General features: G+C 40.2%; 2 protein-coding genes across 2 annotated transcripts; both read right to left on the reverse strand.

Annotated features, from left to right (window-relative positions):
- Positions 1–310: 310 nt before the first annotated feature.
- On the reverse strand, positions 311–835 carry LOC140931580 (uncharacterized). The gene has a single exon (XM_073381382.1). It carries the CDS (start codon positions 833–835, stop codon positions 311–313), a length of 525 nt encoding a protein of 174 aa, XP_073237483.1.
- Positions 836–6,340: 5,505 nt separating this feature from the next.
- LOC140931582 (uncharacterized) lies at positions 6,341–11,641 on the reverse strand. The gene has a single exon (XM_073381383.1). The coding sequence runs from the start codon at positions 11,639–11,641 to the stop codon at positions 6,341–6,343; it is 5,301 nt and encodes a 1,766-aa protein (XP_073237484.1).
- Positions 11,642–18,311: the final 6,670 nt, after the last annotated feature.

Raw genomic sequence — 18,311 nt, forward strand, 5'->3', positions numbered from 1 at the left:
AAGGAAGAATCGATTACCAGAATTTCCTTGGACATTATTCCAGCTGTGAGGATAATGAATTTCTGTTAACGCTACTTCCCAGTCCCCCGTCAAGCTAACCGTTTGTCGTAAACCAACATGGTACTCCGTTAATGTGTTGTTGGGAAACTTATCGAGGCTGCTATTGCTTGGAAGATGTAGGTAAAACTGTGTTACCTCCATCGTTTCGTGTTCAAATGAACATTTATTCCTGGCGTTCTTAATTTATAATGATACACAACAACATTTGCTTTCAGTTAAAATAACCCTTTTATTGGCTTCACACAAAATGTCACAACTTTGAGATATTACTTTCTGCTATCCAGCTATTAAACTTGTCTGGGTACCCTTTCCATTTTACAAAGTATTCAACTATTCCTTTACGCTTTCGCTTGCGCAAAATCTTTTCAACGCAGTACACATCATCGTTCTTAATTATTTTCTGTAATTCGGGTTCATAAAACGTTCCATTTAAGATTTCACCTGCATCATCCTTTAGTTTGTAAACGGGTACTTGACGCGCCATTCGTTTGTACACAGTAAACATTTCTTCCGTGAAATTAGGCAGGTAAGATTTTTCAAACATTCGCTTCACTTTGCTGATCCTAACACGATCTCCCACTTGAAATTTAAAACGCACACGCTTTTCAACGTCATTACCATACAAAGTATCCCACACTTTAGTTTTATTCGCTTTAGTCACCTCACTCGGTTTTATTTTAATACTTCGGTGGTAAGTGTTATTGTAAGAGGATACTAGTTGGGGTAGTACATTGATATAGGTGAGAGTGTTTTTAGTTGTGAAATATTTGTACATCTTATTTTTAAATGTTCTGTTAAAACGCTCAACTACTGAGGCCTTGAGCCCAGAGTTTACAGTAAAAAACTGTTTTGTTCAAAGGTAGACGTCTCTTGCGTTAACAAGTAGGCCATATATCCATCGCTTATTTCTTTTTTTCTTGCCACCAAGATTTGTTTATATTTCTGTTTTACCGAATCGCAGTGAGCTGGCTTTCGTACTCGGTTTCAATGTGAAGTTTGGGCCAACATGTTTGCCGCTTTTCTCCAGCCATCGCCCACTTGTCGAGCTTCTGATGCTTCGGAAACCTACAAAATCATCCTGTTTCCTTGAAGATATACGCGTCCCTTTTGATTGCAAACAGCAAATCAATACTAAACATAAAAAGCAGAAGACATCCCACGTAATTGTATTTAAAAAGAAGTCCGTACAAAGTTATTTTAGGTGGAATCCGTGCTAAACACTCTGCAAGTTCACTGAAAGTCTTCATTTGCAATTTTTTGTTTATCCTCCAACGCCTCGCTTTCATGACTAGGCACCAGCTTTTCCCCGCATGTCCGCCATTTGTGAATACGGTGTATGGAGATATTCGCAATTAAAAAGTGTTATTTTTTGGCCCTTATCTTCGTAGAGCGGTCGCAAAAATTGTCGGCAAAAACAGCTTCTGACGTCAATGTGGTCAGGTGAAAAAAAGCGGGAAATTCAAAACAGTGCTTTTCGGGTCGACTTTAGCTTGGCGCAGAAATTATGGTGGTTTGTGCGGCCATAAACCTGGAAAGAACAAGCAATTTGTCTTCAAAAGTTGCAAGCTGTGGTTATAATCCTCTTATTATTTAATTTTCTCGAAGTATACATCATAATAAAACGGACTTTAACGACATTAATTCCCCTGCTTTGTACTGGAAATGTGCGTGCTTAGGTCTAATTTTTTTCAAGATGCATTCACAAAATGTGTTCCTGTGAGGAAGTTCCTGGATATATAAGGTCCGGAGCTCCACCGTGGACACAATAACAAAATATCTTTCTTTATAAAATAACTAAGATAGTGCGCGCGTTCTAATTGGCCGAGAGGAGTGTTTGCATCAGAGTATGTAAACATGGATGTGGTGTCAAGTTGTTTGGCTTTTCGCGCGCTAATCACGCAAGCACGAATTTGAAAAAGTTTTCTGGTTCAAAACTCGACAAGTGTACTTTATTTACCCATTCCTTCGTCGGCTGAAACACGGAAAATCGTTACAAAGAAGGTGAGTCAATCTTTCTTCGCTTAAGCTGACATTTTAAGCGACAAAAATCCGTATTTTGCGAAGCATCTTTTTGCAAAACAAGAGCTGATTACGCGTGCAAGACTTCGTGGACAAGATTTTGCGCCTGGTAAGAATTTCTCTTTTAATCAGTGCCATACAAAGAGTTTTGCGTTTTTTCCCGGGAAAGTTATTATATAAACGCAATAGAAAACTTTTTTTCCTGTGTTTAGATAGCCTGATATAAACACTCGAGGCGTTGGGAGAATTCTCGACAGTTATGCAAACCCTCGACTTCGTCTCCGGTTTGCATAACTGTCTCGAATTCTCCCAACCCCTCTCGTGCTTATATCAGGCTATGCAAACAAAAAAACGTTTTCTATTGCTAAAATGGTGTTTTGCCCAAAAATTTCACGCTTGCCCACAATATGTTTGAAGTCACTGAACTTTGCCGCTCTCGAGCTGATGATATTTTAAAACCCACGCCTTGATCGGAAACCGCAAAACAAAATCCTCAAAGTAGAAGTTTTGGCGTTGATAAGTGGGCAGAAAAAGAGTTAATCAATCTGGTAAAATCTCCCCCCAAATCGGTTTCAAAGCAACTATAGTTTTTTAAACTTGATAGTTTCGCGCAAGTTTTGCTTTGTGTTGTCACGGTTGAACATGCGTAACACCTGACAAAAACCTCCGCGTAAGTAAGATTTCCCTCAAACAAAGTTAAAGTTACATTATTGCAAGAACTCCTTTCCACTTATGTATATGATTTAATTACCGACTGAGGTCACTTTGAGGACCATAGACACCACTTTAAGCTGGCAAAGAGATGCGACAAGCAAAGAGCAATTCCATCATGCATAAAATTCAGCTTAAAGTGCTACTACGATGAAAATTTAATGTCAGGTTTGTCACAAAAACGCTTTCTTTTCAGCTTATCAGAAGTGGCTGTACCTGTTTCGGTCATTGAAATGAACTTTGGCGCCCTCTTAGTGAAAATATTGAGCTTGAAAATGTAGGTTTTTCGTGTCCGCCATTACAAATTTATGTTCCAGTGACAAAGCTATTGTTCTCTGATTGTGACGTCATTTTCTGAACGCGCCAAGAAAACAAACCTGAACCGTGAGAAAACAGCTGGCGATTCCCAAAGCTTCGCTCGGCTTCGCCCGATTCTGGAATTGTGAAGGAGGAAATAGTAGATTACGATGACTCTGTAGAACCAGCACCGACTGAATATGAGAAAGTCAAATACTAAGGGCAGCTAACCTCAGAGAAGGAAAAAAAACACACTTCACCAAGTCGTATTTTATGCAGTTTGTGTTTGCGACGGAGATTCGGATGACTGGTAGGCGTATTTGTATACGTACTAGCTATAATAATAATACACAGGCAAGACGACCGAGAGTCCGCACCAATTTCACCTGCCTTCTAGCCACTCTCGAGTGCTCATTTATCCAAGTGTAGATAAAGTTTTGCTTTATAGCTCTTCAGGCACAGCGAATCAGAGTGGGTACAGTTTTCTGTTCAGCTAAGTTTCAGTTCTAAAGCAGCCAGCTCGTTGTCATATATGCATGTGTTTTTTTTTTTACCATCTTAAACGGACTGCTGTCCTTTATTATTGAAAATTTAATTGTTACTTTAGTGTTACGTATCTGAGCTAAGGATTTTAAAATTAGATCTAATGTTAAGTTCTCTTTGTCAGAAAAGTTAATTTACTCATTTTCGATACAAATAGATAAATAAGGGGATCGCTCGCTCTTGATTTGGTATATCAATTTAATAATTTTCAGTGCTAGACATTAAAGACTGTCACATTCTTTGTAGCTCATGTTTTTTTGAAAAGGCTGTGTCTGCCTATGCCTTCCCTATCGATTGACTGCAGATCATTATTGCAAGTTATAAATTGCAACGCTAATAAAAATTCAGAGATTTCACCTCATCCAACTATTGTCAAAGATATCCCCTTGTATTCCCATAACTTTTATAGATAACTTTATGAAATTGTTGTATGTGACGTTTTTTTAAAAATTTACTTATTATTCAAACCCAGGTGTGCATTTTTTGGATGCTCTACTGGGACCAGCTTTGAAGCTTTGGCTAGACAAGAAAATATATACAGTGGAAAGGTTAATACAGACATGTTATGATGTCTATATTATCTGGGTGTCCATATTAAGTTAGCTCTCTGGAAAAAAGTGACAGACACGTGATTTATTTGATATATAGCATAAAGGAACAAGGAGGAAGAAGGGTAGGAACAATGACTATAGCAAAAAGCCAAGGACGTGAAACTTGTTGAGCAGGAGGCAGAAAATTTATCAAAGGACTACAAACAGGGGAAGAAAGAAAGATGTATCAAAGTCAAATGTGTCATGCTATTTGGCTGCAGATGTTTTGGTAATAAAATCTTATTAACCCGTGAACTTGGTACAATGTCTACGATTGGCACATCATTGTGACAAGAAAAATATAAAGTGCCTGGGTAACCAGTGTCTGTAAAGCTGGATTAAGAATATATAGGAATTTCTGACTTGAAACACAGAAAAGTGGTTGTTGTCCACATTAACTACTATGCGTACTAAGCCAGTTAATTTTAAAGAAAAAATGTATGCTTTTCCTCAGGACAAACAAAACTGCCTGTTATATATGGGTGTCCAATTAAGTGGGTGTCTGTAGATCATAGAGTACTGGGTTATCACTGCATTAATAAATTATTATTTGCAACTAACTTTATGTATTGAAAAACTAAATGGTTCAGTACATCACTAGGTTGCACGATTCTGCTGATAACACAGTTTGCCATAAATTCACTGCCTCTAGGAAGAAGTGTTACACAGTGGAAATTATGTTCATCATGCATCCTTGATTGTGCTCTGTGGGTTTTTCTTGCTGGGTTTTTCTATTGTAAAATATTATTAGAAACTAGCATTTTTAAGAGTTAAAACCCCTAAGAGGGCCTGGGAAGCAGTTTGTAACGTGCGTGGGCTGGTGACCACCTACATTGAGGTGGGGTGGGGGGGAGAGCAAATTTGGTTGTTCTCTCTTTGTGGTTGTTTAGAACTGTCAGATTACTGAACCTTTATTGAGTCATTGTTGAGCAGAGTCATGTTCATAAATTTCAAGCCGCTGAAAAGTACCTTTCTCCTGCTGAGCGTGATTGCACATGCTGAATCCACCACTAGAAGTTTGCAGATCATGATATTACACTGTAGGTTCCTGCAATGCCTTCATTTTGTCTAGCATGTCATTGAAATGTGCCAGAGACCACATCATCACCTGATATAATTCGTTTTAAGAAACCGTAGTTCATGGAGTAGTCTTCAGATTTAATCAAGAACCTTTATCAAAAAAGACTATTCCGCAGTGTTGCAAATGCTACATAGCTTTGCTGGTTTGAAAATGCAGAAATCTAGGACGATTGACTTTTTGAGGCTTACTACGCATTAGACTGATGGGAACAAAATGGACCAATAATAAATTTAGATGCTGGAAGATTCTTATTCCAACAAAGATACTATTAATATGAAAATGTATATTACAATGGAACCTCTATAACTAAGTCCTCGGTCTAACAAACTATTTTTTTTACTCCAGTATTAGTAAAATATAAGGCAATATGAAAAAGAACCTCAATAAAAGTTAACAAACCTCGTTATAATAAACATATTTTGTCAGTCCCTTGGCCCTTCGTTATATCAAGGTTCCACTGTACTTAATTTTATTTACTTATTTTTCAAAAAGTGGGGAAGCCCCTTTGCTCTGCGTGGGCCCTGCCCTAGCTTGGCTCAGGCTATATAATACCCCCAAAATAGACTATGCTAAATCAGGCAACAAAGAACAATAAAATTGCAGCCTTTAAACAGTATTACAGCCCTTGGCTTGTTTATTGTAATCACTGGTATGACTGAAAAATAATGGATTTGTATATTGCACACGGTACGTAAGACCTAAACTTGTCCTCCTGTTTCTTAGCTGGGGCCTCACATTTATCTTGTTGAATAAAACGATTTCTTGCATAAATCAACTGTATTTACGAAACATAAACATGATGAACAAACTACAAGAATTTTACAACGCAAGCGAAAAAAAAAAACACGTCAAAAAAACTTGAGGGGGGTCCGAGCCCCTGAAGACTAACTTAGGGCCTAGTTCCCACACGTCCAAACAATGTAACAGAAAATAAAATTTCAGTTCCGAACATCCTCCCGCCCTATGCAGGGAGTGCATCTTCAAATTGATCAATAATGTTCACATCAAGTTCAATAAGTGTCAACGTTCCTTTGTCAGTTCAATCAAGTTCAGCAGCTAGATCAGCATCACAGGCTTCAAAAAGGTGTAGCCGCTGCACTGGACGACGGGTAACACTTCCAGATGTCAATCGCAAGGTAACTGATCGGATAAGACCATCACGACCAGGATGGGTGGCTTCCACGCGAGCACGTTTCCACTGACCTCGAGCTAAGTTATCTTCGCTAACAAGGACCAAGTCACCTTTATGTATCTCGCGACCAACTGTAAACCATTTCTTGAGGGGTATCAAAGACTTCAGGTACTCAGCATGCCAACGCTTCCAAAATCCATTGACAAGCTTTTGATGATAATGAAAACGTTTAGTGATGGCTCTAGAAGTGTGTTCCGAAACACGAGTGTCCTTAGCTGGAGACGCTTGAAGATTTCTCCCAATGAGAATCTGAGCAGGGGTAATCACGCTGTAGTCCCCAGGGTCTGCACTAAGGTAAGTAAGAGGACGGCTGTTCAGCTGTGCCTCAATTTCAGCTAAAATGGTGGTCAGCTGTTCAGCATCCAACATTGCTTTGGCAAAGATTTTCTTCAGAGGTGTCTTGACACTCTTCACAAGACGTTCATAAAACCCACCCCACCATGGGGGTCTCTCCACGATATGCTTCCACTGAATCTTCCTTTGAGACAATGCGACTTGAGTTTTGTCAGCTTCAAGTACTCTCCAGCATTGCTGCAAATGTTTATTAGCACTCTTGAATGTTTTGGCATTATCTGACCAAATAATACTGCACATTCCTCTTCTTGCCACCATTCGTCTTAAGGCAAGGAGAAACCGCTCCGCAGTCATGTTGCTCACTAACTCTAAGTGTATTGCACGGGTAACTGCACAGGTAAATAGACAGATGTAAGCCTTTTCGCCACTGTCTTTTAAAAACAATGGACCAGCAAAGTCCAAACCAATATTAGTAAATGGCGGTGCAGGTTTGATCCTGTCTTCAGGAAGTGGTGCCATCTTCTGCATAAATGGCTTTGTGTGGTAATGGCGACAAACTAGGCAGTTCTTTACTGTCTGACGGACTGTTGATCTCCCTTTGATCAACCAAAATTTCTGTCGTAGGACTGATAAAGTACACTCAACGCCAGCATGGAGTTCACGGCAGTGAACATCTTCAATCACGAGCTTCACAACAGGATGGTTGGAAGGCAAGATAATGGGATGCTTCTCCTCTTCCGGTAATGAAGACTTATGAATTCTTCCTCCAACGCGAAGTAAGCCACTAATAGGACACAGAAATGGATTTAAATTTGCTAGCTTACTGTCCTTCAAGGGACCACCATGTTTAGCCAACGAAGCTACTTCGTCAAAACTTGTTTTCTGTACATGGGCTATCAGCCATTCTTCTGCCTCTCGTATCTCTAGTCCAGTTAAAGGAGTTGAAAGTCTCTCTTCTTCTTTCAACTTCGAGTTGCGAATGAATCTTCTGATCCATGCAACAGTTCTAAACAATCGACTGTACTTGCTGAACCTGGCGTAGTCAATAAACGGTTCTCTAGTTTGGACAACACAGCTGCCAATAGCTTTACTCTTCCTCTCCACTTGTACTGCTTCATTTGGAGACTTGGATCTTAAATCCTCTGGCCAATCCTTTTCTAACTCTTGCAACCAAGAGGGCCCCTTCCACCACAACTGACTCTCTCTAAGCTGGCTGACAGATAAGCCTCGGCTAGGTAGATCTGCTGGATTATGCGACCCTGGGCAATATCTCCAAACACTAGGATCCAACAGCGACTGAATTTCCATGACACGGTTAGCAACAAATGGTTTCCACTGTGAGGCTGATCCTCTGATCCAGTGTAAGGTGGAAGAATTGTCTGTCCAACAGACAATGCGGCTAATAGGACAGTCAATTGCATCTTTAACATAGATACACAGTCGAGCAGTTATCACTGCAGCCATTAGCTCCAAGCGAGGGAGACTAATTTTTCGCACAGGAGCAACTCTTGTCTTAGACATCACAAGGCTTGTAGACGCCTTCCCTTCTTTAGGAACAACTCTGATGTAGATGGCGGTGGCATACGCAACTTCTGATGCATCACCAAATGCATGTAACTCCACCTTTGCGTGCTGGCTTAAAGGCCAATCAATGTAACTTCTTGGAATGTGAAGCTGTTCAAGCTCTGAAAGCTCTTGAACCCACTGAACCCACTTCCTAGAGGTTTCTTCAGGTAACTCATCATCCCAACCAACACCCTGGGTCCACAGACTCTGAAGCAAAAGTTTTGACCTTACTGTAAAAGGCGAGATGAGACCAATCGGATCGAAGATCTTTGCTGCTAAAGAAGCTAGTTCTCTCTTAGTGTACAATGTCTCTGATTTCAATTTCAGAGAGTCCAATTCAATCATAAAGACAAGGCTGTCTGTTTTCGTATTCCACTTTAGACCTAAAGCTTTCGTAACTGGATGCATTCCCGGTAGTTCACTCTCCAATCTGATCAAACTATCTGATGCTCTATCTTTCTCAGGAATGGCTTGCATAACCTCAGGCGAATTGCTGGACCATTTTGTCAAATTGAAAGCTGCTTTCTCCATAAGCTGTTTTGAACTTTGCTGTAACCTCACGGCTTCACGTACAGTATCTTTCCCTGAGGCAAAGTCGTCAACATAAGTGTTCCTCAGAATTTCATCTGAAGCTTCAGGGAATGTTTCTTTCCATCTCCTTGCGTGCTCTTGAGTGGTACAGATGGCAAGGAATGGACTAGAAATAACTCCAAACGTAACTCTTGTCATTCGATAAATCTTAGGTGTGGCATCAGGGTCCAAATCTCTCCACAGGAAACGATGTGAATCCCTATCTTCTTCTTTCAAGCCAATCTGCAAGAACATCTTTTCAACATCACCCATGACCCCCACCTGATTCTTTCTGAAGCGCAGAAGAATTCCGACCAAATCAGGGTGCAATGCAGGGCCCGCTTCTAAGCAGCTATTTAGAGACACACCATTTACATCTCTCGCAGATGCATCAAATACAACCCTCGTCTTAGTTGTTTGCTTATCTTCTCGGATAACAGCATGATGTGGAAGGTAAAACACAGGACGCCCATCTGCTGGTGCATACTGCTCACAGGGTACCTCTTCTGCTACTCCGTCCTCCACATACTTATTAATGGCCTCTTGGTAGGACTTGGCTTTGGATGAATCTTGGAGCAGATTCCTCTCCAGATTATACAGCCTACTTCTTGCTTGTTTGTAATTATCTTTCAGTACAACTTGCTCATCTTTCCATGGCAATGAGACTTCATACCGACCATTTTTGTATGCTAATGTCTCTTTAAACTTCTTTAAGACTGTACTTTCACTTTGGCTGGTGGAAACTGACATTTCAACAGGTGTAATACCAATGGACTCCAAGTTCCAGAACTTCTGAAGTGTATCATTTAGTTCTTGGTTAGCACAAACTTGAACACTCATAGACACTGTGCAATCTTGGCCATGACCACCCGTTGGTCCACAGAAGACCCAACCTAAGGATGTACGAAGTGCCACTGGTTCATTAGGACCACCTCTCACAACATCTCTGGATACAAAGGAATAATAGAAATCCAAGCCAATGAGAACATCAATCTCTTGTTCGTTTCGGGGAAACTTCTCTGGAAACTTTATATCTTGAAGATGAGGCCACTTGGTAGGATAAACATCCACAGCATCAGCTGGACGGCATATAACTGGAGCAGTTAGTGCCTCAAGACCTTGCGGCTTTCCAGGATCGCTGACCGGTGCTAGCGTAAAGGAAATTCTCTTTCGCAAAGTGTCCCTAGCAGATTTTCTTCCAAAACCCGAGACTGCGATTCTCACGGTCTCCCCATCAAGACCAAGCTCTTCAACCACACTCTGTTGGACAAAGGACGTTTGGGAGCCGGGATCAAAGAAACATCTGACAATCTTTTTGCAACCATTGGATCCACAAAGGACAGCAGGAACAGTCTGCAGGATCACCTTCCCACCTGAATTAACTGCAATGGAACTTGCTACTATGGAAGACGACGAAGGAGGAGTTGCAGATGAGGATGGTGGCTCAGAGGACTTTGAATTGGCTTCTTCTGGCTGAGACTTGACTGGTTCCAAGTGCAGGAGACTGTGATGTTTACCATGGCAGTATTTACAGAGTGGTTTTTGACAAACTTCAGCTCTGTGACCCGATTCAAGGCACCGAAAACACAGTCCTTTGGATACCGCTTTTCTAAATCTTTCTTTAACTGGCAATGACAGAAAACTGATGCACGACCACACCCAATGGTTTTTACCACAAATGATGCACACACGCCCTTGAGTTGTCGTGCACAAGGCAGAGGTAGAGTACTTTCGAGACTTGGAATGGGCTCCATGATTCCAACTGTTTTCCTGTGCAGGGGACTTCGATTGAAGAGAGGGAGGCTGGGAGGACTCCTTAGCTCTTATTAACTGTTCTAAGAAGGCAAACAATGTTTTCACTTTCACATAGTCCTCTTTATGGTCACCAATTTCTAATTCCCACTTCTCCACAACCTTTTTCGGTAACTTGTCAACAATTAAAGGCACGAGAACAGGCGCTAAGGTCTCGGAACGGAACTTCTTTCCCATTGATTCAACAGAACGAACATGACCAACTACTTGATCATAAAATTTACGCATGGACAATGCATCTTCAGAATTCAACTGTGGCAAATGAATTAGGGACCTTATGTGTGCATCAAGAATCAACCGCGGATGGCCAAATCGTTCCTTCAGAGACTCTAATACTGGCTGATAATTCTCTTGTATGACTGCAAACCCTTTAACCGCTTCGGCAGCTGAACCTTTCAATGATCTCATTAGGTATTCTAATTTCTGAACATCAGCTAAAGATGGATTATCCACCACTGAGACTTTAATTGACTGATAATAAGACTGCCAGCTTAAAACATCCCCATCAAATGTTGGCAGATCAATCTTTGGAAGCTTCACTTGTACCTTGGGGCCTAGCGATAGCGGCGCCTGGGCTGCTGTTGAATTACTTCCCGCGCTTTCCTTTCCGACATGTTTACTTTCTAGGTAATGCATCATTTTCGCCATGTATTCAATGACACGCAATTCGTACTCGTTATGACTCACACATTCTTCGTCAATCTCTTTCTCTTCCAATAGAGTACACATTGAGGCCTGAACTTCTTGAAGATCGTTCCATTTATTTGCAATGTTATCTTTCAAAACCTGAATTCTAGCATGGTTATCGGGGATTGACAGAGCTTCGTCGATAGACTTCAAGGTGTCCGTCACGGACTTTCTAAGAAAACGTCTTTTCTTCTTAATAGCCTCCAGGTCATTCACCATTTTCATACACAATCTCCACTAACCTTGAATGACAGTTTCGTTCATTAAAAACTCCAAAATTTCTGCAAAGTTCACAAGAGATAATGGCGCCAATCGCCGCACTGCCAAGACCAACTTGACCAAATTCTTCACCACAAACGGAGGTCCAATTCTCAATTCTCCGCTGGTATCTTCAAATACTCGCCTACACTGTAGATCCGGCTACTGAAGGACCATGAATAAAACGATTTCTTGCATAAATCAACTGTATTTACGAAACATAAACATGATGAACAAACTACAAGAATTTTACAACGCAAGCGAAAAAAAAAAAACACGTCAAAAAAACTTGAGGGGGGTCCGAGCCCCTGAAGACTAACTTAGGGCCTAGTTCCCACACGTCCAAACAATGTAACAGAAAATAAAATTTCAGTTCCGAACACTTGTGATCAACAAGTGTGCAGATCAATTGTTACAGTAGGGTGGACAGTGCCTTTGTATGTGGTAAGGGGCCATGAAGCTTCCTCATTTATAGGAATAACATCAGTCTATCCCATATTAAAAGATACACCAAGGTTTTTTGAAGTAGCAAGGCTGTGCTCTAAGAAAAATTGAAAGGAGCCCAGTGCTCCAGACCCGTGAAATCCTGAGTACCCAGCACATGGTTTCTATGAAAAAATTTCCTAGTTGCCCCGGAACAATAGTTAAGCACCACGGGCCAACTGGGTGCTGGTAGAGCACAACCTTGAGTAGTGAAACATAAAGCAGCAGTGATGAGCAGGGGCCATGAAACTATCTCATACATGTACATAACCCTCAGTTGCAGTAAATATTTCAGTGACCAAGCCTTGGTGATTATTCATTTTTAACTTGCAATCTGTCAGTCACATCACTTCAGTGATTCAGTGCATGAGTGCCCCTGTGTTGGAGTTTACATCTCAAATTATGATATACTATAATTATAATTATTATAAGTATTCGATGCAAGATTGCAAAACTTTTCGTTATTCACTCAAGAATAACAATACACAACATTCAAGATAGGATCACAATTTTATTTTAAAGACCACATCAGTAGATGGTAATAATTCTTGCTGTATTTTACAAAATTGCAAAAACAGTTTTTGCAATAAACTTGTGTGGGCTCTCTTGCTTTAGCTTGTGGTTTGAACTGACAATGTGTCTGTGCAGTTTAAATCAGGCTCTGAGTTTTGGGAAGACTAAAATTGAAAAAAGCATACCTTTAATTTGTTTAGTGAGGGTTATGGCGACCAGAATGTTGGAAATACTAAGGAATTTACTGTATATTAAAATATCATACCATTCAGATTACACCATGATCCTGATAGATTTTAATACTTTATAATAAAAATTTACAAATAGAGCTTTAAAGCTTTTTATAAAAGCTCAAAGGAATGTTAATAGTGGTAACAGAAAAAAATAGTACACTACAAGAGCAAGGTGTGAGCGATAATAGTGTTTACAAAACTAGAGGGCTCTCTGTGATCTGTTGCCTTAGGGCAAATCTTTTTGAAAGTTTCCTAAAAGTTTCGTTGTCGTCACGTTCCAGTCGAAGAAAGGTCTAAGAAAAAATTTATCTTCGATGACTTCGCCAGTAGTAAAAGCAAAAATCACCACCGGCGATATAAATAAACTTAGCGTTGGGGACATTCACTGCAAGTTTTGCGAACTGTAAGCTTACCTCCATGCATTCCCTCTTTATGCGAAGATTTCTTTCCGGATTCAAGATCTGTCGATTGATCTTTCTTCCATATGCTAGCAAACGACCCAAGTTTAAATTTCCGCCACCGGTTTGCGTTGAAAGCCCCGTAAATGCTATTGCAGCACTCTTCGAAGTTATCAAACCGAGAAAACAGCGAAACTGTCAGCTGGAAACAAACCTATTCGTCGAATCTCACATTCAGTTGGTCAGACTCGCGTGCAGCTCAATTCTATCGATTGAAGCGGTTGCTGCACACATACGGAGCCTAATGTATTAAGATCGAAAGAGTCTTCCTAAACAAGAACGCATCGAAGTGGGAGGAAAGGGAACATTGTTGAGCAGGGTTCTTGGAAGAAAATTGTCATGCTGTGTGTACTGCGTTAAGTAAATGACGTCACAAAGCAATTGCCTTGTGTTCTTGGTAACCAGGCCACAGGAACATGGCGTTTTAATGGCGGACGAAAATTAATGGTTTTTGAGCGCCAAAAAATACCACTTTCCTTAATCGTATGAAGCTATAACTTGCACACCATGTACTTCAAGTACTAAACTGCCAATCTAGCGAAAAAAAATGGTAGTCAAAGATTTGATCGTAGTAGCACTTTAAGTGAACTAAAAAAAGCTTCAATAATAAGGTTGCAAAACAACAAATTTTCATTGGAAAAAAACATAAGGCTTAAGGCTCTTATATAATGCCAAAATTCAAAGAAGTGAATTTTCTGTACGAAAACAACCTACCTATATAAAGATCTTAAAAGCAAAAGATCAGTTGCAAGCTTCGCAGCCAAGCCATTATTTACCATTTATCTATTTTTTATATAAACTGGTCCATGTGAGGGTCTTCATTCAAGCAAATTAAACTCAGCAAACTGAATCATTATAAAATACAGAAAACTGCACATAAGGGTTTGTTTTGCTCGCTTTGTCAAATCCAGCTCCAGCAATTGTTTACGGGCAAAGAGTCAACTGTTTTGAAGTCACTGCCGGCAGTTCAGCTACTACAGCGAGCGAAAAGGAAAATTTGATTACAGAAAGAAAACAAAACTATGTAATTAAAAATGAAAACAGGAAAAAACTCTGACTATTATTACTTGAGCAACAGAAAAATGGTCGAAGTAGTCTAGTCTTCTCGAGTAAGCTTGCTTGCCTTCTATCATGAGTTCCGAGGAAGTTTTAAGCGCACAAGTTTGTTCTCTCGCATGCGTTAGCATTACGGTTCTTTGACTGAAGACAAAGATAAAGCTGGTTCTGCAAATGTAAATAAATCACCGCTGGGAATGTAAAAAAGTAACCGTAACTACTAATGACAGAATACAAGCGAGTTTTAATTCAGCCCGGCGAAAGAAGACGAAGCACTGGACACAAAATCAACTCAGTCAAATTCGAATGATACTTATCAGAAAAATACAAACCTCTTTGGAAGTGCTCAAAACGTTTTATTCCGCCTCAGACTGACGGAATGATCCGTTTTTACTTTAACATTTGTTGTTCCGAATCCAAAGTAATTTTCAAGTGACGAAAAAACAACAACTTAACAACAACAACAACAAAAAAGGCTTTGCAAGGAGCAAACTTACGCACCTCGTGTATTTCACTAAGTCTCAGTCAGAACTCTTACAGAACGACACAAATAAACGCAGGCGATATAAGGGATAAGCAGAAGCTTGCGCAGAACGTTTTTACGCCCTGAAGACCAACAATGACGTCACGTAGTCTCCAGTCCATCGCGCAGCCATTTCACAAATGTTTTCGTGAAGTCCTGATAGGTCTGCTAGCAGTCTTGACGTTTACTTTTTTCTTTATCTCCTTTCCTCTTCATATTCAAAGAAAGACTTAACTATTTATGCAATATCAATAATTTTTTGTGAAAAAAGAATTTTTTTTCTCATTCATACGAGCTGCGATTTCAATTTCCCTTACCTATGATGGCTATGGAATAATTTTGTTTAATGATTCAGGGACACCAAGCAACTGGTTTTCTCTCCCTTATAAAAACCTATTTAGGGCTACCTGACTCGGCAAATGTATTCTAAGAAGCGCCTCAGCTCACTGTAGTTGTACAGTAGAACTCCAGTAACTCGAACTCTGTTGGCAGCGTGTGGTCAGCGCCTCGGACTCGCAATCCGATACGGCGGTCCTGGGTCTGAATCCCTTGCTATACCCACTTGCTGGATTTGTTCTCGGTCGTCCCGAGTTTAAATCCTCGGCCACGTTTATGAATAGCCAACTGGTTGCCTCCAGCCAGTTGGGGTCTTAATTCTGTTATGTTGTCTGATTTGCATTATTTGTTTCTAAGTATTTGAGGGAGTGCTTGTAAATTAGCTGGACAAGCTAAGTACACTTTCGACTATGAACAGGCCTTAAACCTTTTAACTTTTTCATATTCTATCTATTCTTTTTACGCTCGGCCGGTTTTTTATGTAATTTATGCAAATGTTCCTTCGTGGCATCTTTTTTGTTGAAACTTGACTTGTTCAATGAGCAGCATCATAATTTTCGGGTTAGATAAGCTTAGGACTTATTTACATAGGAATGTTGCCTCTGACCACATGAATCAGGCATCACGGAATCAGGAATGCCGATTCGTACCTCGAATCTCTATCGCTTAATACTATTCAGTAACCAGTTGCAGAAATTCTAGAGGCCCGGCTGGTGCCTAGCTTGAACACTTTTCAACGAGGTTTTCTCTGTCTCTGAGACTGAAAATTAAGGGTTTGACGTCTGCCATGGATTAAGCTTAAGCTGGTTTACGTGATACAGGTAGGTTTATTTTTGTCACCTGTTGGCTGGCGGAATAGTTACTATAAGGACATTCTGTTCAGTGGCTGAAGAAATTTTGACGAGTCGTTAAAAAAGTGACCGCTGATTCTGAAAGCGGAATCTCAAGAGAAGCAATCATTCCTATTTCGAAACACTGAACAATTATTATTAACGTACAGTTGGGTGATCTAATGAGCCGATCCGGACTATATTTGTACTTGCTTAGATAATCTTAAAGCCGTACTATAGAGAGGGAGAGAGCGAGGCTCGAAAATTAAGCACGGATTCGGAGCATCGCAAGGCGGGATTAAGATGATAAAAATCAGTAGATTCACCTCATGTAAATTCACTAGAATAGCATACATCCGTGGTGGTGAAACAGTTGGGAACTTAAGCAGAGACGTTTTTGAGCGACGCAAGTCAACCGGGAGAGGACTCTTCGCATTCGTGGGCAGTTTTTATGCCCAAATCCAGTTCAGGTGAATTATCACTATGCGAGTAAAGAGACTTGAATAGATACATTTAGTAGCGTCAAGGCATCATTGAAAGGAAAAAATGCCTTACTTACGGTTGAGTTCGTCGCTCAAAAACGTCTTTGTTTATGTTCTCTAATGTACCCCAACAGAAAACGGTTTGATAGCGGTAGTTCGAGATCATAAGTAATCAAAAGAAAAAACTACCGGTAGGACCGCAAAATCATTTCACATCAGGTCACTGAAAGCCCGGAATTGATACAAATGTTTCTCTGACATTGTTAATCAGCAGGTCTTAAGAGACTTCGTACATGTATTTATGTATACATTCCCCATGGTTTATGATTTCTAGTTCACACGTCACTAGCTATGGGTCAAGTACATTTTTTTAAATATATAACTCCAATACAGTAAGTCTGAGTCGATTGTCAGCCGAATAGTTTTGTAAACACCTCTTTCTTGGAACAGTCTGAAACAGGGCTAGGCTACACCTAGCAACAGACTCAGCAAACAGTAAACATAAATGACTTTAGAACAAAATACAAGAGCTTCTCACAACAGAAAATTTATCGGACAATAGATACTAATTTTAATCAAGGACGCGTGAATGCGTTTCTTCTCGGTTGTTGCGAGGGCTGCAATCGCATGAGATATTCTTGGGTCTAGGACAGTCGGAAAGTTAAGTTGGAAACCTCTTCAAAGATCGCCTGCCAATTATAATGAAGCGCCACATTATGAGTGATCAGTACGGCTTGAGAAGAATTCTCGGCTCTAGACTTCGCACCAGCTCACCGCAAAATTCAAAATGGCCGCGAAAGAAAGACATCCGCAATCTTTATTTATTTATCATAATCAGAGCCCCTTGCGATACAACCAAACAATTTTTAACGTTATTGCAAATTCCACTACACGTAAAAAAATGGAAATTCGGCCAGTTGAGTGTGAACCTAGGCTCTGAGAGTCTCCAGCGCTTGGGTGTCTCGATGCACCCGCAGTACTCTCCAGGCTGATCGAGGTGGGTTGAGTAAAGATGATTAATTAGATGATTAAAATTTAAATGTTACTGGGAAAAAGTAGAAATAAAAACTACAATAATATTAAACAATAGAGCACAGTCGATACTACACAAAAGGGAAATAGTAGGTAAATAAAGTTTACATGTTTACAAGAACAAAGGGCCTGTTTATATGGAGGTGGGGGGGAGGGGACCTCCGCCGGGTTGGTGATGTAACCCGCTTAGGTGGGGTAACACGCCTGTCCATATATTAATCTCTCATTTTAATTTTATTACGTTTACATGAAAGGTGGGGTGACCGGCACATGTTACCTCACCTATCTGGGGTCCCCCACCTCCACGTAAATTTGTAAACAGGCCCTCAAAACTGAAAGAAGCAGGTTTATACAAATTACATATTTGAGATGGAAAACAGTTTCAGACTTAAGCTCCAAAACTGTCGTGTGAGAGAATTACGTTTCTGACTCAGTCTTGAATGTTTAACCAGTAAAAATTCTCAGACGAAGAGTAATAGTATTGTATTATTACACTTAATGAAGATGTTACAGCTAATTGCTGGGGCAGAGCTATCCTCATACATAAATTTAAAGGTCGAGTTAATGCAGATTCAAAGAAGAGCATTAAAGCAATAGAGCATTAGAGCAGTATCGGTAATAATTTGAAAGAAATGAAAAAAAGGAACAGCATGAGCTGGGGGTTTTAAGAAATACTTCATACGTA

This window comes from Porites lutea, chromosome 3 (genome assembly GCF_958299795.1).
Source record: "Porites lutea chromosome 3, jaPorLute2.1, whole genome shotgun sequence".
In the NCBI taxonomy this organism is placed as follows: Eukaryota; Metazoa; Cnidaria; class Anthozoa; order Scleractinia; family Poritidae; genus Porites; species Porites lutea.